The 27,353-nt window shown below is 36.7% G+C and overlaps 1 protein-coding gene across 13 annotated transcripts in view; it reads left to right on the top strand.

Annotated features, from left to right (window-relative positions):
* Positions 1-27,353, top strand: part of UBR3 (ubiquitin protein ligase E3 component n-recognin 3) — a 333,487-nt gene that overhangs the window by 243,132 nt on the left and 63,002 nt on the right. For 8 of the 13 annotated variants that reach the window (XM_080398882.1, XM_080398880.1, XM_080398881.1 and 5 more), the window contains 7 exons: positions 9,479-9,558; positions 12,607-12,627; positions 13,558-13,635; positions 15,476-15,681; positions 24,587-24,698; positions 25,621-25,783; positions 26,499-26,579. In XM_080398882.1, the coding sequence (XP_080255008.1) occupies positions 9,479-9,558; positions 12,607-12,627; positions 13,558-13,635; positions 15,476-15,681; positions 24,587-24,698; positions 25,621-25,783; positions 26,499-26,579 (741 nt within the window). Of the gene's footprint in view, positions 1-9,478; positions 9,637-12,606; positions 12,628-13,557; positions 13,636-15,475; positions 15,682-24,586; positions 24,699-25,620; positions 25,784-26,498; positions 26,580-27,353 lie in introns of those variants that run through there. The other 5 variants (XM_080398900.1, XM_080398886.1, XM_080398887.1 and 2 more) reach the window with 5 other exon arrangements.

The following is a 27,353-nucleotide window of genomic DNA, read 5'->3' as shown; positions in this document are numbered from 1 at the left end:
CTAATTAGCATGGCTAAAGGTCATTTGCTCTCCTCAGTATTGATTTTTAATCTGTGTTCTTTGTGCTTTTGAGTCTCCAGCCCTGTTTACAGCCCTCAGGCAAAAGTAATGATAAACAATGTATGTCTCATGTTAAAAAAAAGCAAAACCAAACCAAACAACTAATGGAGCAGGTGGTGAGAGAGAACATGAAAAAAATGTTTGGGGCTTTTGTTATGCACACTAAAATACACAAGAATTAGGGGCTTTTGCAATATCACTTTAAAAAACTTGGTACCAAGAGTACTGTCTCAATACTAATTTGGCTGTAACTTTGGTAGCAGCTGATTCCTCATGAAGAGTCAGAAACTGACGGAAACAATTGGATTTTCTTGCATTTCAGTCCCATGAACAGATACTACTGGGCACAGAGTGAAATCTTGGCCAGTTGAAATTGTAGACGCTTTGCCATTGTTTTCAGTGTAACCCTGATTTGACCTGTCATGTTTGTCACTCCTATTGAGCACAAGCCCTTCCTCTAGCGTTAAGTAGTGCCAGAAATCTAGCATGTCTCCATTTGGGTTTAGCAGATTTTTTTCTCTTCATTCCACACATCACAATAGAGCAAAAGACTCAAATACATCTTAAATTTAACTAACTTACCTTACAACAAAATATTTTTATAATGGTACTTTTGTGGTAGTATTTTCAGCTCTAAGAGATAACTGCAGGCACTCTTAAGTCAAATGAATTGGATACAAAGCCATTGTAATTACAATTTCCTCTACTTAAAGATGAATCAGAATTTATATTTTGTAAGAATTTTGGTCGAGTTAGTGGAAGCTATATATTTTCACTTGGGATGCAGAGGCTTTCCTACTTCTAACTGGCCCATATGTTAAAAGCATATAAAAGTTAATTGTTTTTGCTTTGCTGCTAGTGTTGTGTGCAGAGAGAGGCTTTAAACCACAGCTGTGCAACGTAACAATTGTGAACTTTCCTGGGTTGCAGATGTGGGACATCAGTAAACTAAATTAAATGTAGCTTAACTGAGTTTGAGAGGTAGAGTGTTGGATTGCTTTTTATTTAGTTTTTCACTTGAGCATTTTACAGTTCAGTGTTTCTTTTTCTTCATATCCTAAGGTTTTCTGTCATAGGCCAAATGCAGCGTACAGATACTCACAAGACTTGCTAGCAGTAGGATCCAAAGCATGCCCTAAGTAGCCCTAATAATGGAATTAATTTAGAAACAGAACCATCTATCAGATCAAAGTTAAGATCTCAGTCCTGCTAAAGCTTTGTATAAGATATAACAGTTATTTAATGTTGAGAATAACTCCCTATAAAGTGTGGAATTGCACATGGCAGTAAGAACAACAGCTGAGAAGTGTCAAGTTAGATTTATCACGTTTATGTTTGGTATAGGGTGTTGCCCAAGCAAAAGTCCACTGTTTTTAATGAGACTTCACAGATTAAATTGTACTGAAAATGGGTAAAGGGCATAGGGGTTTTTTTCTCCAAGTGCTTGCAAATTGAACCCTAAAAAAAGTGCAAGTGAGCAAGTTTAAGAACAGATCTTGATGAGCTTACTGATTGGATTCATAACAGGCCATTCTCTGTAGAACAAATCTTGATGATAATTTTTCTTTCCCTTTCTCTCAGAAGAGAGGAGATATCTTCTCAATTTTCGTGTTTCTAGCCTAACTTCTCAATTCTATAATGAACTTTATCTCACAGTAGTGAATAATAATTAATCTTAACACTTCATTGTATACTAATTAAATTCAAAGTGTGTTGAAATTGAGGAAACAGAAAACGTATTATACAGAAGATGTTACTGTTTTTAATATGAACTAGTAGACTGTGGGATCTCACTGTGCAGCATATACAGAATTTAAATAGAGACATATTCAGAGAGCATTTTACAGTAGTTTTAATGAGTAGTTTACTAGGCAGTTTCTACAGGCACTATGTGCTCTAAGGTCAAACTGTCAAGGATGCTCAGTACATCATTGGAAGCATTCAGTAGCTCTCAAGATCAAATCCTAGAAGAGCAATTATTTTTAAATTTACTAGTGAGTTTGTAGAGCAGATAGGTTTATTGAATATTCAGATAACCTTACTGGTTTGAATATCCATAATGGTTTTTGGTTTGTCCTTTTCAAAGAATGTACTTATATTTCCTACTCTTTCAAAATAATTGATTTAGGGGTTAATGTATCTAAGATGAATGTAGTTGGTGGAAAACAAATCTCTGAGTCTGTGCTGGATTTTGTGTATTTGTTTCAGAGTATTTTGTACTGAGTGTGCTGTCTTACCATGATTTTGTACTTTTATCCATTTTCTTTATTCTTTTACCCAACAACAAACTGTAAAGGTCAGTACTTTACTAAACCAGCCTTATCTTTTCTCTTATTATTTGACTTTTTCTCACTTATTCTGACCTGAGGGCTTGATGTAGGAGAGTCTGTGACTGAACTGCCTGCACAGCAGGTCACAGCGTGTGTCAAAGACAGAAAATGCATTTGTGGGTACTTGTATGAACAGATACTTGTTTCATTAAATGTGGAGATACAAATATAAATGAGATTAATGTTTTGAATTACCGCAGAAATAAATTATTTTGTGCTCCCTGTGATAATACATGGAACTGCTGAGATCTAGAGGAGCAAACGTTCAGCTAAGAAGCCTTTGAGACTTGATTAAATCAGTAGTCAACATCATTAATGCCTAGATTTCAAAAATGGTGATGCCTGGGACTTTCAGAAAGTTCTGTAACCATGTTTTGTCCTAAAGTAAGACTTAAAAGACAGCTCAGAAGACAGTCATAGTGAGGTCAGAGAAAATGTTCCTCCATGTTATTCCATGTGCTTTCAGTGACATCTTTATACCTGAATTTTTGCCACTAATTCATTGGGAACCTTCACTGGATTTAGTCAGATTTTGATCAGACTGTGTATGTATGGAGCAACTTCAGCAGCAGGTCTTAAGTGATGAAATATATACCATAAAATATTTTATACATTGTATAGAGAGGGAACATACTCTGGAAATAGAAACAGTGGACTGGAAATCACAATTTTTGGCTTCTCCTGGGTTTCCTGTTTGTTCACTGTTCTGGTAGAAAATTTTTTTGGCCTCAGGTTAAACTGAATATGGTGAAGCTTAATTAGTGTTTGAGGACAGTCCTGAGATTGTCAGAGACAAGGTGCTAAGGTGTAAGCTACCAGAATGCTTGCTGTTGTTTCATGTTGGTGTGGGTGCATAGATAAAATACTGAGAATAACTACCCTGTTCTTCATAATCAAATTTTATTTTTCTAGATAAAGCATATATCATTGCAGGGGGAGAATATCTTACATAACATGGAAGAGAAAGGATGTCAATTGCATAAAACAATGAAGGAGGCCAGAGCTGAATTAGCATGTGTGGTAACCATGCTTTCAATTGTTAGAAGTATTCTTCCACATACCTCTGGAAGAATAAATAAACTTCTTGTCTCTCCTGAATAGAAGTAATTAGAATAAAGAGATTCTGGCTACTGAAAATGAATGGAGAATGCCTCAACAATGAAGTCTTCACAGAAAATACACCTCTGTAGTTTTCTTCTAATCTGAGTTACAGATGTGGTACAGGAACCAGGGCAATCAGCTGGGGCAGTAGAAAACCTCGTGTCGATGGTGAGGTACTTTGCTGACAGCAAAGACTGCAGCATTCTGTAGTGTCTGCTGGTCCCCAGAGATTACAAGGTTTGCTGCCCCGAGGTGATTACATAAAACAGCATCAAATTGTACGCTACCGAAGATGTGGATGGAAGTTGCTAAGAACTGTGTCTGAAAGAAAGAAAATCATAAAAACCTGAGCCACTTCGTTCTGTAATTCAGCAGCTGGGAGACTGTCCAGATCAGGCTGCAGCTAGCCTGTCAGTCAGTCTCCAGCAAGTTAGTCAGGTCTCCAGCTAGTCAGGCTACAGACCCGACTAAAGAAAATGCTGGGCATCAAACAGTAGAAAACTCCAGCATTTTTTGTACTGTAAGTTCTAATTGCTTTTTACAAACAGTTTTTCATTTTTTTCATTTTTCTCTAGATGCAGATAGTTAGCTCTCAGCTGTACTTAGTGTGCCACTCCTATCATTAGTTCTGTGTTTGGACTAATGGTTCCCAACCTACGCCCACTGGGCTGTGGACAGATAAAGAGTTTGTCCAGCAGGCAATCCACTCCCCCTCTGCCGCCCTCTTTTCCAGAACCATGTGACCCTCCATTGTCCTGAGCCTGGGAACCTGTCTGTCAACAGGATCAGGCTATAGCATATGTGCTTTGCCTGCTGTCTGTAACTTTGGTCACGTCATGGGACTATGATGTTCTGAGAATCACGTAAGGTTTGCTTGTGTATCCTCTGATCACATATGTGCCTGTGATATTTCAGGAAATATCTGCATTTCAGTGAACACACTCCCAATTGAGTAGATGGCTACATGTCTGGTTGAATTTAGCTGGAAAATTGGGCACGTTGCCTGAAGTAGCCATTAATAGTCAAGGTGGTGTTTTTAAAATATCTTGGGCACTACCACTAACTTTTTATACACCATAATCTGTTCTTTACTAGGTAAGGGTAAAAAATAAGACCTTTCTTACTGAGATCATACATTTACATATCTGAGAATATAGTAGGCAGTTTGACCTTCATTTCATCTCAGCAGCTGTCAGCGTCTTTCTTCCCTTGCATTCTACAAGAAGTCTACTAACCTACTGTGTTAAAACAGTATTTAAACACAGCCACAATGATGCTTACAAGCAAAGTTTAATTGTTGCTGTGAGCATCATAGTGTGTATTTGCCAGTGTGTGCCTTACTAATGTGGAAAGTGACCACTGAATTGCTGCAATGTGTGCAGTAGAAAGCATAGCAGCACTGAATATACACTCAGGTTCTCCAGTCACAGTCTAGCAATGTAAAGCTTTTAAGTATTTGTAAATATGATCTGCGTCCACTTCATGCTAATAAGACTGAAGAAACCTTTAGTCTAATTGAGGATCAGGAACAGAATTTGTCACTTCACTATGGCATGGATTTTTCATTTCAAATAATCTGGGGCAAAAAGTGCATCTTTTTTGATTCTGAAACAATTACTCATAATTAGGTTATTCCCAGGTGGGCCTCACTATTACTAAGGCTTTTGTGGTTATCAGATTCTGTTTTGTAATATGGATCTGATTTTGGAAATACTCTTTCTCATTTTTTTTTATTTACTTATTCTGAATAGGAAATTATTGTCTTTTCAGAATAAGCAGCAGTGGAAATGTGTCTATATTGATAGTTGCATTCTACAGACAGTATTTTTGTTAATATATTCTTATGTAGTATGTGTTGTATATGAGAAAATTGGATTTGTGGCTTTTTATTATACAAAATTAGCTTAAATGACTTCAGTGACCCAAAAGAATAGAGTTTTGATAGTCAGTGACCAGATTCAAATTAGTACCCAATAAAAAAGTACATGTATTCATTTATAGTCGAGCTAAGAGAAGCTTAGTCTTACAGTAGCAGAAGACGAAAATGCATTATGGAGATAAGCAGTTGACTTCCTTAGGCTAGATAAAATATACTGAAAGGAAAGACAGAGAAGAATCTGTGTATGTCAAAGACATTGTCTGACTCTGTACCTCTTCTGGAGTGCAAGTGCTTAGCTGTAATTAGAAGTTGTGTCAATGAAATCTGAATGCATTGTAGCATTTCTGACCATATTATACTGTATCTACATGGTGTTTCAAGTAACCCCTCTCTATCTGAACCAGAAGCATGAAAGAAATTAATAAAACATATGAGGACAAGGAAAGAGCTTCTACTGTGCCCTCTATATGATAGTAATATCCCTGCTACAGCTTGTATAGTAAGGTGACATTGTCGTTAGGCTTTTTCTCTCTAAGTCATTTGCACTTCACAAACTAAATGTTGTATCAAAGCTTGATGTAATTCTTACCTGGCATGCTCTTACTTTGGGAGGAGTGATCTATTGCAAGCATAACCAAATTGAGGTTATAAATACAGTGCTAATATTACCGATATTTACTTGTTACTACTTATAGAACCCATCACCTAAGAATCGTGAAGCACTGACAAACCTTAAATAACATCAGAACATCCAGCCAGAGAGTGTACTTTTCCTAATTAGCATGGAAAGTCAATAGCTGGGCAAATCATTAATTCAGCCAGATCATACAGGAAGTACCAGGGATGCAAGTGAGAAGCCGGGAATGCTGACTAGTCCTTTCTGAGATCTAGAAAGCACTTCTGAAGTCCAACCTGAAAAAAGAAAACCCATTTCTTCTTTCTGTGCTGTGTAAATGCTTGAAATACTTTCAAAACTTCTCCAGCTTGGCTTTGCATAATAGAAGAGATACAGTACTTTGACAGTCTGGTCTTACTCACCTAGCTGAAATGAGGCATCAGTGAAGAATGTTTGCAGAGATGTGAGATCTCCTGTACAGCTTTAAGACGAAAGCATTTTTGCTGAGCACTGGCACAGTGAGCGTAGCCAGTGAGTGCATAGATTTTTGTGCTGTACTTCTCTTTCTGTTGGAAGTTCTCAGAGCATTTCACAAACTTCAGTGACTGAAACGTCTCCAAGCATTAATGACATTCCTAACTTCATTGAATACGGGGGAAAAAGAGAAACATTGGGGCTGACTGACTCCCCCACTGACACAAATGAATCCCAGAGACATTAGTCTCTGATCCAGCAGACACATAGGTAGGAGCCTTAATTTTTCAGATGAGCAGTCCTGTTGAACTTAAAAGGAAATGCATTTGAATAAAATTAAACATGTACATGGTTAAAAGATTAATAATCCTAATTTTAACCATTAACTTTTCTCCCCTCCCTCGTGAATGCCTTTTTTAAAAAAATGTATTTTTTTTGGCAAGGGTTTTAAATTGTTTAATTGGTCCATTTTGTGAAGTTGGATTTAATATAGGTTGTATTTTCTTTAAGTCTACATGGATGTCATTTGTATTTTCTCTAAAGTGTTGACCATATAATAGGTGTGAAGCCAGACTTCTAAAAGGCACAGTGTAGTCTTTTAACCTTTAACTAGTTTAACCTTTCAGGGAACCCATGGCAGTTTTAACTGGCTATGTTACTATCTAAAAACGTTTGTTCTTCAAATATTGATGTTCTTCTCAAAGTAGAATAATATTTAATTATTTTTGGTGTGTAAAGTAATAAACAACCTTGTAAATGAAAATCGAATGTAGGGACAGGTACCAAATGTTTACTGATGATAAACACCATGCTAATTCTTTCTTTTTTTTAAGTAGGAACTGACCACTTCAGGGTTTTTTTTGTTTGCAAAGTCATTAAAGATTTTTGATTAATAAAAAGGTTTATTTGTTTGCTTGGTGTGCTAGATCAGAAAAGTTAAGTTTAGTTCTAGTTTTGCATGAGGAACTAAGGGAGAGCTCAGGGTTATTAATTATGAACCTTAGAAACCTGATGACAGTGGTGAGTGTGGTGAACCTTGACCAACTGTCTTATCATTCTAAATTTTATTTGGTCATTAGCCTTTTTACAAGTTGTTTTAAAATGCAGCAAAATTTTATTAATTTTAAACAATTTGCTTCAAATTTGCTGCATCTCCCAACAACCCTCTTTTATCCCATGTTGTGTCATCAGTTCTCTAGTGCAAGGTTTTCAAGCTTTAGACTTGCTAATCTGAAGCCTAGCCAAAAACAACCTTTCCAAGGCTGTCTACTTTGGCCAAAAAAGGCACCGAAAACTAATTTCTAACATACAAAAATATCAGAATTACAGCTAAGAGAAAAATAAATTCACCAACTACTTGCTCATTGACGTAATTGCTATTAAACTTAGAGACATAAATGTATATACCATATGTACCATGTGTGTATATAGATACACAAGATTTTCAAAACAGAGTTGCAGTTCTCATTATCCTATACAGTATATAGCCTAAAGCAGTTTCCAAAAATGTGGACATACCTTGCGTTCTGCACTGTGATTTAGACTGTCAGGTAGCATACTCTGTTAGATCTGGAAAGGAAGTGCCAGTTTTGCAGCATTGTATCAATCCTAATGTCAGCAGCTTAAAAGAGAAATACTCTTTAAAATGAATACAGAATGTTTGAACCGCTCCGAAGAACATCACTGGTGTGGTTGAGTGCTGGCCCCCAGATTGTTTTCAGGGGATTGGTATTTTTCTTGTCGGAGGAAAGTAAGAGAAAAAGTTCCTTTCGGTGTTACGTGGACACTGGGTTTGCTCTGCTCCTTTATGGAATAATTACCAGTGATTAAGTGTTCTTGGGTTTTGTTTTTCCCATCCAGCCTCCCTAACAGTTATGCAATATATAGTTTAGGAAAACTCTGAAGACTGTTTAGAGTTACTGCCTTTCCGTAAAGCAAAGGGCTAAACACTGGGGTTGATGCAAACAAGGCACTTAGCATCTGAAAGAAGTGTTAACACTTTATTTACATTTAAATTAAAATGGACACTTATTTATGTGTTCTGGTTCTGAAAGGTGTGTGGTACATCTGCAGAGGCCTATTGTTTATTCATGCTGTAAATCCTTTGAAATGTGTTAAAATGCTTCCCACTCATTATAAAAATCCTGCCACCCATGGATTAGGGCTTTGATGTCACCAATCCTGCTTCAAAGGGTTCTTTCAATGCTATTAATCACAGTTTAGCCTCTGAAGATATAGCCAGAGAAAACATTTGGACATCTTGTGCTAGACTTGCTAAAACTTTGAAATATACAGAGTGTCTTGCATATGCACGGTCCTGTATCACTTCCTCTCTCTTCTCTGAGCCTTTATTTTGAAAAGCTATTTTGTGATGACTTTGGCTTTCTGCAAGTACAGAGGAAAAAGTTTAGGACACGTCATACTGTACATTTAAAAAAAGGCACTGGTCTTTCAGTTGACACCACAATATGTTTTCGCCTGAGGAATTGAGTCAGTCTTTAAAAACCCCAAGGGACAATAAGATTGGGGATTAACAGGCCTGTATGTCAAAAGGTCAAAAAAAGATACCGTCTTATCATTTTCTCATCTCTTAAATTAGTTTGTGAGCTTAAAATGCTGTCTAAACACTTCAGGATCCACAGGATTTCATAGAAACAAGACTGGTTCTGCTGTCTTTTTCTCTTTCAAATCTCTCAATGAGTCACAGAGAAATTGATTACTAGCAATTGAGCTGTATGCCTTTGTGCTGTCCTTGTTTTCATCAGCTCAGTAGCTAAGGTCAGTGACATACCACCTTATCACTGACTTTTTCCTCCCTTTTAAATCAACACTGCGCTCTGTCATGCCTGTGCTGAATGCTCTGCAGGCACAATTGGTAATGACTGGGGTGTGGAAGAAGTGTGGTGGTGTCTACTATTTTTAGTACTATTATACAAACTGATTTCCCACCATACAAATTTTTCCCTGCTAAGCTTCTTGAACAGTCTTTTCAGTATGTATTTCTTTCTGTTTGAACAGGTAATTTGGCACAAGCAAGAGCCAGAGTGACAGCAGCATCTAGGTCTTTGCCTCCACAGCTTAGTGCTGGTCGTATCAAGGTTAGTAGTGTTCCCTTTGAAGACAGGCAATTGTTCATAAAATATTACAGTGAGACTATGGACATGATGCATAGCTGGTGTAGGTATATAGTGAGGTTCTCAACAAATGAAAGTCTGCCTTAATATCAGAAAACATGCACCTCAGCTGGTAGCAACATTTCCAGTTTTATTAAAGACTCTATTGCAGAGTCCAGTGAAGAATCAATTTACTACTGATAATCTTTAAACTTTCGAAGTGAAATCTCAGTTACATTGATATTGATCACAATATTCCTCTTTATTTCAATGGGGTCAAGGTTTTCCTCTGGTAATTTTGGCCCTAGAAAGAGATCTGATTAGGTAAAATTTGAATAGTGTATTTAACAGTACGAAAGACAAATTTTTTTAAAAATGCGGTCCTTTTTTAGTTCAACTTGCAAGTGAAAAACCAGGAGATGTTTGTGACTGATAGATGACCAGAAAAGAACAACTTGGCAAAACCACTATGCTCTAAAAAGAACTGTAATTTAAATGCTGCTGAATTTTGCCATAAAAGTATGTGGCATTAATTGCAAAGGAATGGGATAATTTTATGGCAGTTAATAGGATGGATTGCCAACTGAGTACACTGAATTTGTGAGGAAAACTCTTTGTGCCTCAAGGTGATAGCATGTACCTGATTCCTAAGTAGTACTGTTAGAGTTAGTTTAGTTAAGGGGGGGGGGGGGCGTGGGGAGTTGCCTCCAAAGCAAGCAATAATAATTATTAAAAACAAATGTAACAGCAACTGTTCAAAAGTCTACAGAATTTTGTTATGTGTTTTCTGTTTCTTTTCATTCTTTCTTGTTATTAGAAGCTCATGCTCAGATGCTGATAAAGTAATTCATGTCACCCAACCATCTATATCCTTCACTATACTTGCAAATACAGGTGTGGATTTCAAAGATGTATTTCCTCTCTGGTATAAACACTTCCAGTGCTGAAGGACAGATAATGGCCTTTCCAGTTTTCTTGTGTTATACACACATTGTCTTCCAGATCCAGCTATATTCCATGTAAACTTTCTAAGCATGCATTTTGATACAGCTGGAATGGAATACAGCAATTCTCTTTTAATAAACACAATCAGTTACTAAGTAGTGTTTAAGTGGTTTTTACTTACCCCTCAAATTTTTAAAGCAGGAGCTAAAAAACATACTTAAATGCAGTACTATTCAGAAAATTTTAATTGAAATGGGTTTTAGCTGAAAAAAAGTCTTTATTATAATTTCAGAAAACTTCGTATAATCAAAACAACTTTGGGGAAAAGGATTTTAAATTGCTAATTACAATTTGTTAAAAAATCCAAACATCATAATTTTGTTTGTAAGTCTGGAAATTTTCATTTATTGTTAATTTATGAGCATTTTTTCTCAATGTATTTTTTTGGTTTTACAGCATTTTGTACCATGCCAGCAGCAGGTGTGGTCAATATGTGAAAGTAATAATTTCCAGTGACTTCATAAGGTGACATGAAGTCATATATCATTCTTTCAATATTGTTTCAAAACTATTATAAGCAATATTTTTTAGTGACAGAACAGTTTGTGTTTTGTAGGTTTTCCACTTCATTTTTAAACATATAAATGTATATTGTACATCACTACTACTGTCATGTAAAAATGTGACTTAACAGTTGAAATATTCTTCATTTTAGTTTAAAAAGACTAGCTAGTGATTTAAAACATAAGATTATATCATGACATTCTTATTATGTTCTATCATTTTCTACCAAGCCAACAGTGATAAAGCCTATTGCCTTTTGTACATGCAATTATTGCCCTACCGTAAAACCAGAGGCAAACTTATAAACATTCTTACAGGAAAATCTCCCTAGTTTCAGGGTCTATCAGAATTTTTCTAATGGAAACTTCAAATGTTTCTTGTCAAAAAGGTTTGGAAATTGATCCTAGTCCTTACAGATTGCACAGATCTGAATTTACAACTCACTTCCATAGGAAAAAAAAATCTTCATGATACTGGTTTTGCCCTGATTTTCTGAGAAAAAGTGTATTACATCTCCTCTGTGAATGTTTCTGACCATCTGTCTTTTTGTGTGCTGGTTCCCTTCCCCCCAAAAAAACCCAAAACAAAACAAAACAAAATCCTTTTGAACACAGCAGGTTGTAGTAAACCATATTTGACAGAGTGGCAGTCTCAAAGATCATAAGGTTCTACAGGTTTGGTGAAAATAAGCAGCTGTGATAAGAGATGCTTGCAGTGTCCTACTGCCCAAAAGGTAGAGCATAAGCTTGCCCTTTATTGGACAGCAGATATTCCAGATATGACAGAGAACTTGAGTGCTGGACCTCCAACAACAGTATCACTAAGAGTCTGTGCTTTTCTAGACAGACAAGAATCCAATTTGGAAGCTCAAATGCATGGGCATTTGGGCTTCAATGCAGTCCTCAAACTATTTGCTTTTGCTCTTTATTTGGTATTCTTTATGGTTAAATTGTCTGTCTTGTAAAATTAAATATTACCAGTTGTTCTGAATTTACTGTCAGTATTCACTGGTATGGTTTTGTCTTCCACCTGACCTTTACTAGAGATTTAGATATCGATTCTTAAAAAGCAATTGTTTTGCAAAGATAGCTTTGAAACATTCCCATATCCTTTTCCATGGACATGCCTGCTGTTCTGGTTAGGTCATCGATGCTCACTTTGTCAGGTGACATCTTAAGATTTTTGATGCTATCTATGCTGATAAGGCATTTTTCCTAGGATATACTACAGAGTTTTCTGTTAACATCCTTAAAACTGAAATCAAACAGCATCTTTTTTTTCCCCCTCATGTTAGTTTGAGATGTGCACTAATGCATGTACACCACTCTGGGCTAGAACATCACAGATTACAAAAATATACTGAAATTTTTATGGTCAACCTTATGGAAATCTGTCTCCCTTTGCACCATCTGTATTCTGAATTTTGTCTTCACAAGTTTTCTTTTGATTTCTTCCCCAACACAAAATCCATTTTCTTGATCTATTACTACTTAGTTTTTCATTTCCTTTATATTTTGCATGCAGTCTCCAAAATACCTCCTGAAGGTAAGAGACACATTTGCTTTATTGAGAACTGTGATCTTTCAGCAATTACTTTTAGTGTTCAGAGTAGTGGTCTTAAGTCAGTGAGTGTTGGAAATGATCGTGTGGACCAAAGTCCAGGAAGTGTAGCACAGGTGCTGACAAGAGCATTATCTGGTTTATACAAATGCCACCTGGTCAGAGCAGATGGTAAACTGCCACAAAGCAAGTGAATGCTAAAATGTTGCTAATGCTCCATGCAAACAGGATGTTGGTTGATTTTCTTTAATTTTGTTGAGCTGTAATACAGCAACACAATCTGCTTGTGATTGGTAACCATGGTTATACTCATTCATAAATTCTGGTTTCATTTTGATAAGAACAGCTGTACTGACAATATAACTAAAATATACAAGGAGCAATATGTTTGCTGTCCATGTATACCCTCTAAAAATAACTCATCTGAAATGCTGAAAAAGCGGTATTTGAAGCTATGGCAATTCAGCAGAGTGAGATTGCTGAAATTCTTGGCATCAAAATGGCAATTTAAAGTAATTAATAGTAACCACAGCAGCTGAAAGGAAAAGACACATTCTGAGATTACCTACTTTGTTTACCACTTGTTATCCAACAACATTTTTTCCATACACGAGCAAAATGAGACAGCTCAATTTACTTCCTGGGCCTTACAAAAATGGTAACTCTTCTTACATAGAAAATAAGACCCAGTGGAGTTCATTGTAGTGGTGATAAGAGGAACGCTTTTTGGAAATCGGTTCATAAGGTATTGCATCTTGACAGCTGCCTGGCCTTCCTACTTCTGATAAAGTACTCTGAAGTACTCACGCCTGAAGGAATGACCCTAACAAAACCTGAACCTAGCTTTTATGGGTGAGTTGCGGTGGGTCTGCATTGTTCCTGGGACAGCTCTAACAGCTGAGTTTTGTCTTCCAGGTTGACACAATGGAGGTTATGCGACACCCTGAGGAAACAACTAACATGAAGCGGCAAACTATGGCTTCCTATTTTAGGGTACAAAAGTTAAATTGTAAACAACATTTTGATGATAAGAGCAATAGATATGTGTAAAATATTAGTGGGATTGTGAGATCAAGGAGAATAATAAAAGAATTCTTTTACTCTGTGTGAGACCTTTGTAGACACATAAATTTTCTTTTGCTTTTTCTTTTTGTTTCCTCATACTTGCACTTTTATAATTTTGCGGAGTACATTTATAACAGACTATTTCCATCTAAAATGCTGGATGTCTAGAGCAGGCCTCTTTGAGGACAGAAAACTGATTTTGTGTAAATAAAGTAGCTGTCATTCATTACTAAAGCCTTCCTATTTTTTCACCAGCTTAGGCATACCTACTTTTAAAGATAAAGATTTGTTGTTTGTGCTAATAAGTAAAACCAATCCATCTTTTGGGAGTACTGTTGTAAATCGTATGCATTACCATTTTATCAGTACTAATACTGACTAGGGCAATGCGTATTCTGCATGTATGTTTAAATCAAACAGGTATGGAAAAGACATTGGGAATATTGACTGGAAGGTTAAGAGTCAGGAAACACACATGCCAATCCAAGGCTGTTGGTTAATGTTTTTTTCTTGCAGCCATTGCAGAGTGGAAAAGTTTTGAGTGGTTGGGCTGCACTTCTACTGTGCAGAATGGGGAAGTTCACATTGCTGTGCCAGAGTGGGTCCCGGCAGGAATACCTGTTTTCTTTGTTGTGCAAAATAGTGTAAGGACAGGCACAGAGGAAGCTGATGTATACTGGGATGTTGCCCCAGTGTGGAGGGTACAAGGACATACATTCAGACTTATTTGTGTAGTAATACAAGTGTGGATTTAGAGTGCTCTTGCAAAGAACTATGTAGATATCAGCTGTGTAGGAACTGTTAAGAAAATAAAATTTAAAAAAAAAAAAAACAAAAAAAAAAAGTGGAGTGGAGGAGTGAGTGTGAAAGACAGCATAATATATATGCAGCCTACAGCAAAGTGACCAGTCAACTTGAAATTGTACATGATTTTGAGATAGTGTATTTGCAAAGACTACTTCTCGTACAGTAGGTTAATGAGGTGAGGGTGAAGAAGTATCAGTGTTCAGAGGAGTCATTGGAAAAGCAGACATATATGATCTGATCACAGTTTTTTCATTTTGGTGTAAAATGCAATGGAAAAAATTGTTTTACATGTCCAGGGTGGATAGGAAAAAAAGTAATGGGCCTACATTTTAGCAGGAAGATTTAGGTTAGATGTTAAGAACATTATGAGTAGTCATGATAATGTAGCACTTCAGTAGATTGTCCAGGGAGATTGTGCAGTCTATATTCTCAGTGATTCTGAAAAATGGATTAAATAGAGGTGTGCCTGAAATGATACAGATACATCTAGTGTTCTCTTTGGGCAGAGGACTGAACCGATGACTTCTTGCAACCCTTTCCCCATGATTTCCTGTGAATTTCTGTGATTGATTGTTTCACAGTAAAGTTTGTTCTTCTGTTGGGGATATTTGATTGGTCAAATGTGCCAACAGTTGAATTACAGTTAGGATATTTTTCAGTTCTTTTTTTTTAATATGGGCCTTCTTCAACTAGAGAAATGTGGTATAAGAAGAGATGAAGATAAAGGTATAAGAAGAAAGAAATAAGAACTCGATTAATGATTTTTTTTACAGTTGAAAACTTTTAATAGGTTCTGGGGTTTAGCCAAAAGCTTAAAAGTTAATAAAACATCAGTGCAGATTAACATTACTGATTAAAATATAATCAACCATTACATGCTGTTTACAAATATGTATCTCCTGCTTAAGTAGTTGCATTGCAGTTTTTGTCAGGTGTGTGTCTTTTTTATTTCCCTCACTAGTATTCCCTCATGGATCTTTTATCCAAAATGGTTGTTGGACAGCCTCACTTTATCCGCTGCATTAAACCTAATGATGATCGAGAAGCACTGATGTTTTCTCATGAGAGAGTTCTATTGCAGCTACGATACACTGGAATTCTGGAAACTGTAAAAATACGTCAAAAAGGGTATTCTCATCGTATCCTCTTTGAAGAGTTTGTGAAAAGGTAAGACTTCTATAGCATGGCTGTTGTTTTAGAACTCCATTCAGTAAAATATATTCTAAGTTTTTAAGTGCAAAGTACAGAAAGTTCTACAAACATTGATTTGTACATGTATGGTCTGATTATTTAATGAGAGCGGACACTATCAGAGATAAGGACTACAAGAGAGATCTGAGCTCTAACAGAAAAGTCAATGTGAGACAAGCAGTGAACACATAGTAGCAAGCCTGTCCCAATGGTTCACTCAGTAGAGGCTGTTGCCTCTGCTCATCAGTGAAAATTATGCATCATACTTGGATAATACAAGGATTTGGGAGGTCAGTGACCTTCAGCCATCATATGAAGAATGTGCACACGCTTAAGAACAAGCTGATATAAAAGCTTCAGATTTAGAAATATTCCTCATAATAGCTTCACAGCCTCGTAGTCATTTATCTTGGAGATACGAATTATAACCGGATCTCTGTTCAAGTGAACCGTTGTCATGGCTACTTTGACTGGCTTTAACACTATTCTCAGTCTCAAAAAGTTGTAGATTTGATTCAGGAAATGCTATTGTCTTTATGATGACAATATGTTTATATGATCATTATTGTTTCCTCTGGATTTAAAGTATGTTTTTCTGTAGTATTTACTGTTTACCAGTCTATATGTTATGGAGCAGAAGCAGTACCATTAAGCAATCAACTACTCAACAGTAGCAACAAGTAGTGAATGGCTAAATCAAGTATTTAGTGATATTTTCTGAACTGGAGGTTGCTCATCTAGACAATACAGAATTCATATGATGCTAAGGGAAGGAGCCGATAATGTTTGTGAAAGATATAAACAGTTTCACAGGCCTTTCTAAAAACCAGAGATAGGGGTTGTTTACATCATTTGGGCTTGGAAATCTGTGGTCATTACATTGAGAAATGTTGAATGATAAACCATAGCTTAATCAATTCATTCTGAAAAAATATGAATTTTTCTGATTTATATTAGTGTGCCAAATGAATATGTAGTAGGAAAATACTAGAGATATGTATCCCAGGAAAGATAACTAACGTGTTCGTTTGTCCATCAAAGCAATTCAATTTTCAGACATGATCTCTTTCAACTTTTTTTTTGTGTTACATGACTAATTTTAGGAAGGTCACACCATTATGAAGCAAGTTTAACAAAGAGATTAGTTTCTGTGACCACTAACACATCTTTGCAACATCCTGAGGAGGCTAAAGGCAGAATTATTAACCTTAACTACTGTCCAATTTACACATAAGTGAACTAAGATTAACTCCACTGAAATGAGTGTAAATTGAGAGGAAATTAGGCCTTTTATCAGTAGATTCTTTTCACTGAAAATTGCACAGACTTTGAATACAACCTTGAAAAGTAATGGTAATAATAGCAGCACTGACTGTAGCTTTCCATTCCTGCAAATAAGGGCAAGTTGTGTTTAACATCTTGTTAGATACTCCCCAAGTTTTCAGTCCAACTTGGTGTCGTTCTTTCAAGAAAGTCAACATGACAAGGAAAACGGGGGCGAAGAGATTTAGCAATTTGCCCAACAGTGTACAACACTTCCTGAGTTCATAATATAAATGGAGGGTGAGAGAGTGGATGTTCTTGCTCCTTTTTTCAGTTAGTGCTTTATTTTTAAACAATTTTTTTTTTTTTTTTTTACTCTTGGGGTGTGGGGGGAACAGAACAATGCTTAAAAAACTATCCATTGAACAAGAAACATTTTTCTTCAACTTACAGCCATGACTAGTCAAGTGTTTTTAGGAACTGAGTAGTTGAATACATAAAAATGTTTGAGAAAACAGGTCAAATGCTAAACAGATTGGCACTTCTTTGTTCATAATCAAAAAGACATTAGGCAAGTATGAACAAGAGTTTCAAAATGTCAGTAAATGTGAGGATATCAAAGATTTTCTAAGCCAGCAAGTTAATTGGTATTTTGATCCTTTTGAGCAACTGAACAACAAAATGGATGAGCCAGCACTTTTTCTCCCTTGATGTTATTAAACAAATAGGTGTGCTTCTTATCTGCCTGTTCAATAATGCTGTTTTGTAAACTCTTAGCAGGAAATATGAGGACAAAACAATCAAAGGCAGGGGAACAGAACTATTCAGGGTTTATCAGGTGGGAGGTAAACAAAAGATAAAGCTGTGTCTAATGTTACTCTTTACTGTCTTCTGTTTTCATGTAGAACAGATTATTTCAGTGTTGCAAACCTGGAGGTGTAGTTTATTGGGTTAATAAACAGATGGTGAGGAGACGACTTAATTGTAAGTCATTCACACAATGTTTCTTCAGCCAAGCATACAACCATCTGTTTTATGTATGTAAATATACATATTCTTTTACTTAAAGTAGGAAAATGTAATCTGCAGCCCCTGTAAACACTGTAGACCTGTCAAGTCTTGGGCACTTCGTCTCCATTAGCCTTGTCTCGCTCCCCATGCCATCATGTGTCTGTCTTACGTTTCCTGTGAAGCAGCATGGCCCCTCTCTCAGGCTGGAATCCCAGGTTTCAGACACAGGTTATTAACCTGATCAGGCAGCCAGGTGTGCCTGGCTTGTGGGGCTGCACAGTGACCATGCGCTGCACAGCAGCTGAGGTGTGCTTTCTAGCTGTGACCTGCACTGAAAGTCCCACTGGATGGGATGCTCCTTGCCATATACAAGTGCCCAGGCCCCTCGAGCTTCACATGATGTGATGGGGTGTGTAGGTGTATCCTCACCACATATCCCCCAGCTGTATACACCTTTTCTCTAATGTGGCATGTATTGTACCATGGGTTGAAAGATAAGGGACTTCAGAGTCTATAGATGCTAAATGCTGTCATGCTTGAAGTGCCTCATAAGCACATAGAAATGTGTTGAGAAGTTCGGTACAAGTTTAATTTAAGGACTGTCTTTTATCTTCTCTGCCCATTTACATTCTTCATTGAAGTTCTTTGTGTTGCATTATGATGCAGGATACATTTTTCCTATAAGTACTACTTACTCCACAGTAGCCAGATGATGTTACTCAGGTTATATGCTCCTGGCAATACCAGTGCTATTACCGTAACAGTGAACCCAGTGAGGTTGGTTCTGCTTTTTCAATCTCACAGTGCAAATCTGTGTCGTGACCATATCATGACCAAATAATTTGTCATGACCATATAAAGCCACATTGACCTTAACAACTCACATTCTGCATTGATAGGAGCTAGGAATAAAAGCTGGTCACATACTGCAAAATCCTGTAAAAATTGTTACCTCAGTATGTGCTTTCTTCTAACCCCCAAAATTCAGTAGTGATGACTTCTTTATTATTCAAAATCGGGGAAGCACTGAATTAGAAGTCAACACTGAGTTAGAGGTTTTAATGCAAATTTACTGAGTCTACACTGTACCAAAGTCCTTAAGTGATTTCTGGAAATAAAACTGTATCATCTCCCATATTTTGGTGTTACTGTTATCCATGGAAATATTTGGTATTTTTTTCAGAAGCTTTAAGATTTCACCAGATCTGTATAATGTTCCTGTATGCTTTAAATATGGTAAACTGCTGTACCTTCCACATACACTTTCTAGGATCTTGTCATTCACAGAACATTGGTAAACAATTGCAGGATGGAGAGGGTAGGAAACCTAGGAGTAAAGAGTCTGCTAACCCCTTATGAATTGTATATGCAGAATGGAACAAATGTGCCTTTCTGAGATTCTATGTTTGTCTGGTTATTTACAGCATAAGTGTTAGTTATCTGTTACTGAATTTCAAGAGTATCTGGGATGTTTTTTCATTTATATTTACACTATTTCATTCATACTGTCAATATAGAGTCAGATGTAATTAGTCATATGAATTCAGATGTGAAAGCTTCCGAAAGAGGTGAGGTACAACCAATACTGAGGTACAACCAATACAAGTTAGGAATTTTTGAAAGTTATTTAATGACTCTTTCAGTTCTAAAAACATGTTTGTTTGGTTTTGAATTTTCCACCTCCAAGGATGAGAAGGTAAAAACATCTTTTGGAATGTTGAGAATCTCCCTACTGTTGCTTGGAGTCTGGCTAGAAAGGGATTTTGCCCTCTTGCACCTCATACTTTTCACATATCATTATCCATTCTCCACTTCAGGCCAGTATATTTTGCCACAGAGATTTGTTTTAAAGAGAAAAATGGTTAATCATTACTATTTTGAGTTTATTGTGTTGAATTGATGCTGCTTTTAAGTCTGGAATGTGAAGGGAACTTTAGTAAGAGACACTGGTATAGTAGTTAATGGTGCTGTTTGAATGCTATTTATTGAACAGTTCCACAGTTCACCCTTTAAGGAGCCATTTGTTAACAATCAGTTTATCTAATCTAAACCACCAACACTAAAATGCCTTGGCCATAATCAGGTAGTTAATGCATAGCATCGTTCTGAAGTTTTTGATATCTTAGCATACTTGGATGTTTTTAACTTTTAACCTTAAATCTGCGTGTTCTAGCTTTACAATTGTCGATCTGGGCTTAAATTTAACTTTTAAAAAATATTGGTTTATGCCTAATGACTATTAAGTACTGTTAATCCCATTTTAATGTAAATTTTGTCTGGAATACTATTCATGTCCGTGAAGGATAGTCTGTAGTGCAGTATAAGGACCACTGGTTAAGAAATACATAATTCCAGAGTTTCATCAGCTCTGAGAAATTAGTTCTGCTGAAATTACGTTTCTCTTACTTAGTCTCACTGCTACTGAGAAATTGATCAGTCAACTACTTCTAGGAAACAAGTAGATGAATGTGTCACATGTAGGGAATTTTCAAGCAGAATGTATAACCCAGGAAAATAATGTATTTTTGCACAAATATGTGTATGTTTATGCAACAACACATGAAGGACTATAAACTTCATTTTTAAAAATAGAAATAAAAGTATTGTCTTAACATAGAAGATCACTGAAGTATTCCAGTCTACTGTGTTTTCTGCTGGAATAACAAACACAGATATGGAAATAAAAAAGTAGAGTTGTGAAATTTTCATCTCATCTGGAAGCAAATGGGATTTCTAGCTCACTTTTCTGAAATTAAATATCTGGCTTCTTCTCTTGGTGAAATGTAGTAAATAGAGGTCACTGTGATCTCTGTACACTAGATTTCACAAGTATGATAGAGATGAAATTAGACCAGTGAATCTAAATGAATAATTGTAGTTGCATATGCCCCAAAGTTTTGGGTGCATTCCCAGACGTCTTCTCTACCATTTCATCATGTAAAATATTTGTGTGTTTTTACCAGATACATTAAGGGGAAACATTTTACCTTCCTGCAAAATATTCCATGTGGTCCATTTCTGTACTAAGATTTTAGATTAGGTAAAATAATTGGATGACCTTATGCTGTGCTGCCAGACATACAGTTATCCTGAGCACAAGTCAAACTACTCATGCATGTGTAGTTATGTCATTCAGTCATGAAAACAGGGACCAGACAGAAAACAAAGTGTTTGCTTAAAAAAATTACGTGGATTTGAGCTTTGGAACACTATCTAGAGACCTTTTACTATGCAGAATGCAAACTCCAAAAGCAGGTCTGGAGGAGAAATAATCAAAAAGAAATTGCCAGTCTCATATTGCTAGGCCTGATTTTTGATGAGTAGAGTAATTTCTGCCTTATTTTTTATGACATAACTGAAAAGGAACAGGAAGACCTGTTATTGAAAATCTAACATTCTAGCACGTTTAATCAGTTACAGGAGCCTTCCGTGCAGTCATTGAATCAATCAAAATGTTTGGAAAAACACAATTTAGAGGAAGTTTTTATGAAATATTCAGAGACAATATGTTTACAAATACAGAAACTGAAGTTATTCCCATGGTTTGTAAAGCTACTGTCATTCTGAATGGCTTGCTTTCTTAGAACACAGATACATTTGTAAAATATATTTGTTAAAACAGACTTTTATATGAAAATGGGCATTGTTTTATTTATGGCATTTTTTTCTGATTAAGAAAAGCAACTACATTGTGGATCATGAAAGAGAGCTAATGGAGAGGGTACATTTGAAAGATATTGAAGTTTTTCATAAACAAAACAGTATAGTTGGGCATGTAAATTACATAGCTCAAAAATACTTTTTATTCCAGAATTTGTCACAAATAAGAAGTCAAATTCTCAGTAATTAGAATGTTACTGGTAGAATAGTAAGAATCGAACATGATGTGATCCCCCTTGACTATTTTATTGCACCAGTGCTATCTAAAAACTGTTTTGTGGTTTTAAAATTCCCAACTAAACATGCTTTAGAAGATGTATGAACAACCAGAAAACTGATACTATTGCTCACTTGAATCCTTCTTTCCTTCCGAAGGAAAGAAGCCCAGGTTACATACATGTGTAACTATGTGGCTATCTGAACTGGCCTTGAAAGCAAATTGCAATTTAATATTAGTTCAATTTCCTGATGTATCTGTCAAGTATCTGTTGAAATTGCATGCTATTGTCTGTGATATGTATATAATCTGTCACAAATTTTCTGTGATATGTGTATTTCAAATCTGAGGTTTATTAGTGCAAGTCATAATACCATTTGTCTTGCGAAAACTGGCATCGTTAAGTAATAAGGTGGAGGAAACATACTTTTTTTCTTTTAAGCGCACCATGTTTCTTCATACCTACTAAATGGCATTTGTTCATATTTTGAAAGACTTGGCTAAAGAATTTGCAATATCATGTTATTGAGAAAGTCACTGATTAAAAATAACCAGTAATACATAATCTTCTGTCATTATTCAAAGCGGGCAATGCCTCCAGTTGGTGAGTATCTTATGTCTCCAGTCCAGGACTGATTCCAGTTCTTCTGCCTTCAGATGTCATTTTGTTCCCCTTTGATCTTTATTGACTATTTTAGTGGTTCTTTTTGCTTTCTTGTGACAACTGGAGCTAATATCTAGAGATTAACTGGAGCTAATATTTGAAAATCATATTCTCATGATTAAAAAAAAAAAGAGGTCTTGAGCTATTTCATTCGTTCTAACTGCTTCTCCATATTTTCTTCAGTATAAGGTAGGATATTTTCTTGCCTCTATGTGGCTACAGAGGAATCTGTCTTTGAGGTTTGCTGGTCAGATTCTTCTCTTTGTGTTTTAAAGAGCACCTGATGGCTCTTTCCCATGCTGCTGATTAGGAGAATGGTTTGCTCATCCTACCAGTTCCTCTCAAACACAATGTAAATTGAATAGCATCTGTGGAAGTGTAACTTAATAAAGACCAAGACAAGACATGGTGCTTCATAAATGAGAGCTGAGGTGGTAGTTGCTACCATCTAACAATGTACGTGTGCTAAAATAACCTTAAATTTGTAAACTAACTGGCACATGTTCTTGCTGTTACTTAACATAATTGTTTGCAGGTAGAGTTACTTAAATAGCATAAAATCATTCTAAATTAATGCATGGTAGCTTTACAAGTAGGGATTGGTCCGTTCATTCTTAATTTAGTTCAAACATTTTGCATCCATTTTTCATCAACTATTTGCACAATAACGTTATTTCACGTAATTGTTAGGGGTTGTTCTTTGCAAGGGAATGCGGACAAAAGAAAAGTCAATGTTGTTTAGTACAGGTCTGCTCCAAAGGCCACTAAAATTTATCATAATCATTCCAATTAATTATCTCAATCAAACAGAAAAAATAGACATAATGTCTAATGATTTACAAACCTAATCATAACCACAGAAATCCTCGTGAGTAAAGAAAATTGTTACATTCATATGAGAAGTAATTAACTTATTTTTTCTTTAAAATAGCTGCTAGTTCTGTTTAACCATCAGCACTGATAAAATCCTTGCCAACATGATAGCAGTGACAGTTGTTTTAATCACACATATATATGACCTCTTCTGGAGGTGTGAAACACAGGTGAGTATTCATGCAGTCTGAGCGTCTTGCTGTCTGTAAGTTAAGATTGATATGAGAGTTGTTTTTACTGTAAAATAATCTTTATTCTTCACATACAGTGGCAGCCGTTCAGCTGCAGTAATCACCTGATATCACTGTATCATTGTACTGCCTACCCGCCTAGTGCTGGCCTTTACCTTCACTGATGGAGAATTCTCAGTCTTTCTGCTAGGCATACTGAAAGTGGGAAGCTCCCCTGAGTTCCCTTGATGGGGGCAATCCTGTTGCAAGCTCAAGAGCCTTGGACTTCTTATGTGGATTTATGCTTCCCAAAGAATGTCAAGGCCTTTTATATTGCTTTGTGCAAAATGACCAATACCAGTAAATAAAATATTGAAAGATTCTGAAATGCCTTTTTAGCATTTCTCAAAAGAAACAGGCATCAGGTTATGAATAACTTTTGGGGTTTTTCTCTCTTTGGTGCTAGTATTTGATGTCTGTCCCACTTCAGAAATCTGTAAGGGTCCATTGAACACCTCAGGAAGCACCTGCTTATTCAAAAGAACTTGCAGACTTGCAGTGAGATGTAACTGTACCAAAGTATATTAGACAGCTCTGTAGATGGCATGCTTAAGTGTGTTATGCAAAAGGTTTTATTTTTGCCTTGCTTTCTATTACTCTGATTTCAAGCACTTTTTCTTTTCCCTGTCACTCGCTCACTCATTCATCTGAGAACTTAGAACAGCCTTGGGTGTTTCCTGATTTGCACTGCTTTGTGAAAGACCTTTATGGATGATTACACTGGCTGGGGATTTCTAGAATGCAGCAGATTCTTGTCACCGCTGTGGTACCACTTATTTTCCTATGCCATGTATATGCTCAAGTATCTGTTCATGACAGCTGTGCCATGATTTATGAAGAGGACTGAGTATACGGGAGAATTTGGCCTGTTAGTTCTGGAGAGGCAGCTCTGAGCTAGAGAAGAGCTGTGAAAGTACATATTGATTGTCAAGTCAATTCTTTCTTTGTCATTTGGTTTTGCAGGTATTATTACCTTGCATTCAAGGCACACGAGACTCCCCTTGGTAGCAGAGAAAACTGTCTTGCCATTTTGGAGAGATCTAAACTAGACAACTGGATTCTTGGGAAAACCAAGGTAGAGGGTGCTAACATTTTCTCAAGGATAGTATCCTTTTAGCAAAACATGTGTAATAGTGGTTTGAAAAGTACGGCATGAATAAACAAAAAAAAAAAGCAAGGAATTTGCTCCAGTTTGTCTCCCAGCTTATGGAGCTGCCCTCCGAAGCCAGCTGAGCTAGTGCTGCAAGAGGAGGGGTGTATTGGGTAGCTCCCCAAGGTGCATTCTGCACGTGGCTGCCTCGATAAGGACAGTACATCTGTCAGCGCCTGCTGTAGTAGTGCCTTCCTGAAGTTCCTCCTGCTCTTAATCACAACATGACTGAAACTTCATATTCTGGCGTATCCTGTGAGCCTGGTTAGTACATTGTCCATTTGTGGAGTTTCAGGTGAGATCCTTCTGGCTGTGTTAAGAACCTTTGTTCATGGTTTAAAATGGAGTGGATGACTTCTCTAAAAAGGATGTTATACAGTGTCTTGAGTTGTTTTACAGTGCACACAGGAAAAACAAGGAGAATTTTCCTGCTCAAGACCCAGATAAAGTATATGTAAGCACCCATAGGATTTGCCTCCTGAGGCAGATTGCTGTTAGAGAATATTACGTCTAAGAAAAAAATCAACCCAGGATTTATTTTCCCAGTGTCAAGAAAGGCTATATTTCAAACTTATTGATACCTGAAAATATCCACTTTGCCAATTTACTTTGCAAAGAGGGTAAATATGCGGTTTATTTTGCAGTGGGGTGATTTTAATTGGTCAGTGGAATAATGAAATTCCACAAGCACACTGAGAGCAAATATTTGATTCGCAAGATTACTCAGTTTTCTCGGCAATGGTGCCCTAAAATAGGCTGATGTAAGACTAATGAAAAGGCAGAATACAAGAGGTTATGTTACTACTGCATGTAATACTGATTTTTAATTTTTTTTGTTCCATTTCAGGTTTTTCTGAAGTATTACCATATAGAGCAGTTAAATTTGTTCCTGCGAGAAGTTATAGGGAGGGTGGTGATCATGCAAGCCTATATCAAGGGATGGCTTGGAGCAAGGAGGTACAAGAAAGTCAAAGAGAAGAGAGAAAATAGTGCTGTTACCATACAGTCAGGTAAATGTTCACATTCCCTGTTTCACTGAGTGATTTTCCATTTCAAGTTGTTAAGTTGCATGTACATTATTTATTCATTCATAACAGTTTATTATGAAATCAAAATAACCAGAGGTGCTTTTCTCTCCAGCTAATTGATGCAAATATTATTGATTTACTTCTAAGGCGTCATCTTAGTATTTGGTAATGTCTTTATTTAAATATTTTAGTATTTTGAATGTGATGCACAAAATGAAAATATTGTTAGGTGTGTCTACATTAGCATGCAGCACATAAATGAAATGAGTAGCATGCTCCTCGCCACCACAATGTATACCAGAATTCCAAATAACGTACATTGTGGGGTGGGCCTGAGAGGCTGATTGTCAGTAATTTAGCAAGCTTTCTTATATTGAATTTGGGGAGCTGTGTGTGTGGGGGAGTTGTGTGCTGGCATGATCATGCACCTTTGACTTTTGGGTTGGGACATCAGTGAGCACATGGGGACAATTAAAATTTGGATGAGTGAAGCAATGTTTGAAGTTGTGGGGATGTGAATACTGCAGTCGTGAACTCAGAGTTCAACATGTGGGTGGGTGGGGAAGATGTATTAGGGGTGGGGGCTGGAGTGATTATGGCAGGAGGGATGAAAGTTTCAGCACATCTCTGACTCTGTAGACTCTGTAGCACTTCCTTGAATGAATGTAATTTCCAGCACATGGTTTTGTATTTTTAGCCTGGAGAGGATATGAAGCTCGCAGGAAGTACAAGGAAATAAGGAACAGAAGAACTGATGCTGCTATACATATTCAAGCAGGTAATTAAAACATTATTTCAATTGCCAACACCTATTTTGCTGTGGGTGATTTCATGTCTCATAGCCAACAGAAATACATGCAGTCCAACAAAAGCTATCAAAAACATTACTTCTGATTGTCTGTTCTTCAGTATCGAGAGACATCAGTGACAGGTATCAGGCACTTTGGGCTTTTTGTAAGTATGTCTCTGGAAGAAAAACATACTGATTAAAAGCTGTTCAATTAATTCTTCAAGATTCTTCTGAGCACAGTCACTATGATTCAACTATTTGTAGAGCTGGTATGAAGCACTAGACTGATTTGACTAAAAGTGTGAGTGGGAGGCACTGGACATGCACTTCCCTGTGTCAAGCCCTGGCCTTGGCAGGTTGCCAGGTTTTTGTTTGGACTGCTTGCTGGGTTTGCCAGTTTTGGCCTATCTTTTGACTCTCTGCCAGACTCCTATGCAGCCATATCAATATGAATTTGAATATACTTTAAGGAGATTATTGGAGGAACAGGCCCATAGGGCTGTGTAGGTCTCTAGTAGAGAGCAGGGTACCATATGGCACAGAAATCTAAGAACCAGGGCCGTGAACTCAATGGTGTTTTCAGATGCTGCCAATATGAAGCAACCTCCATATGATGCAGTGTAATGCACCTTCCCTGTCCAACCCCAGTTTGAAAGACTGTAGCTGATCAAAAACGTAGCAAATGTGTTTACAGATAAACCAAAGTACCAGCTTCCTGTGCTGTAATTCCTTAAGCTTTGTCACCTCTCTACTCTGTATCAT

This window comes from Falco punctatus (genome assembly GCF_963210335.1).
Source record: "Falco punctatus genome assembly, chromosome: 8".
NCBI lineage: Eukaryota > Metazoa > Chordata > Aves > Falconiformes > Falconidae > Falco > Falco punctatus.
The sequence above is the reverse complement of the archived record's forward strand: the minus strand, read 5'-3'. Positions and strand labels throughout refer to the sequence as shown.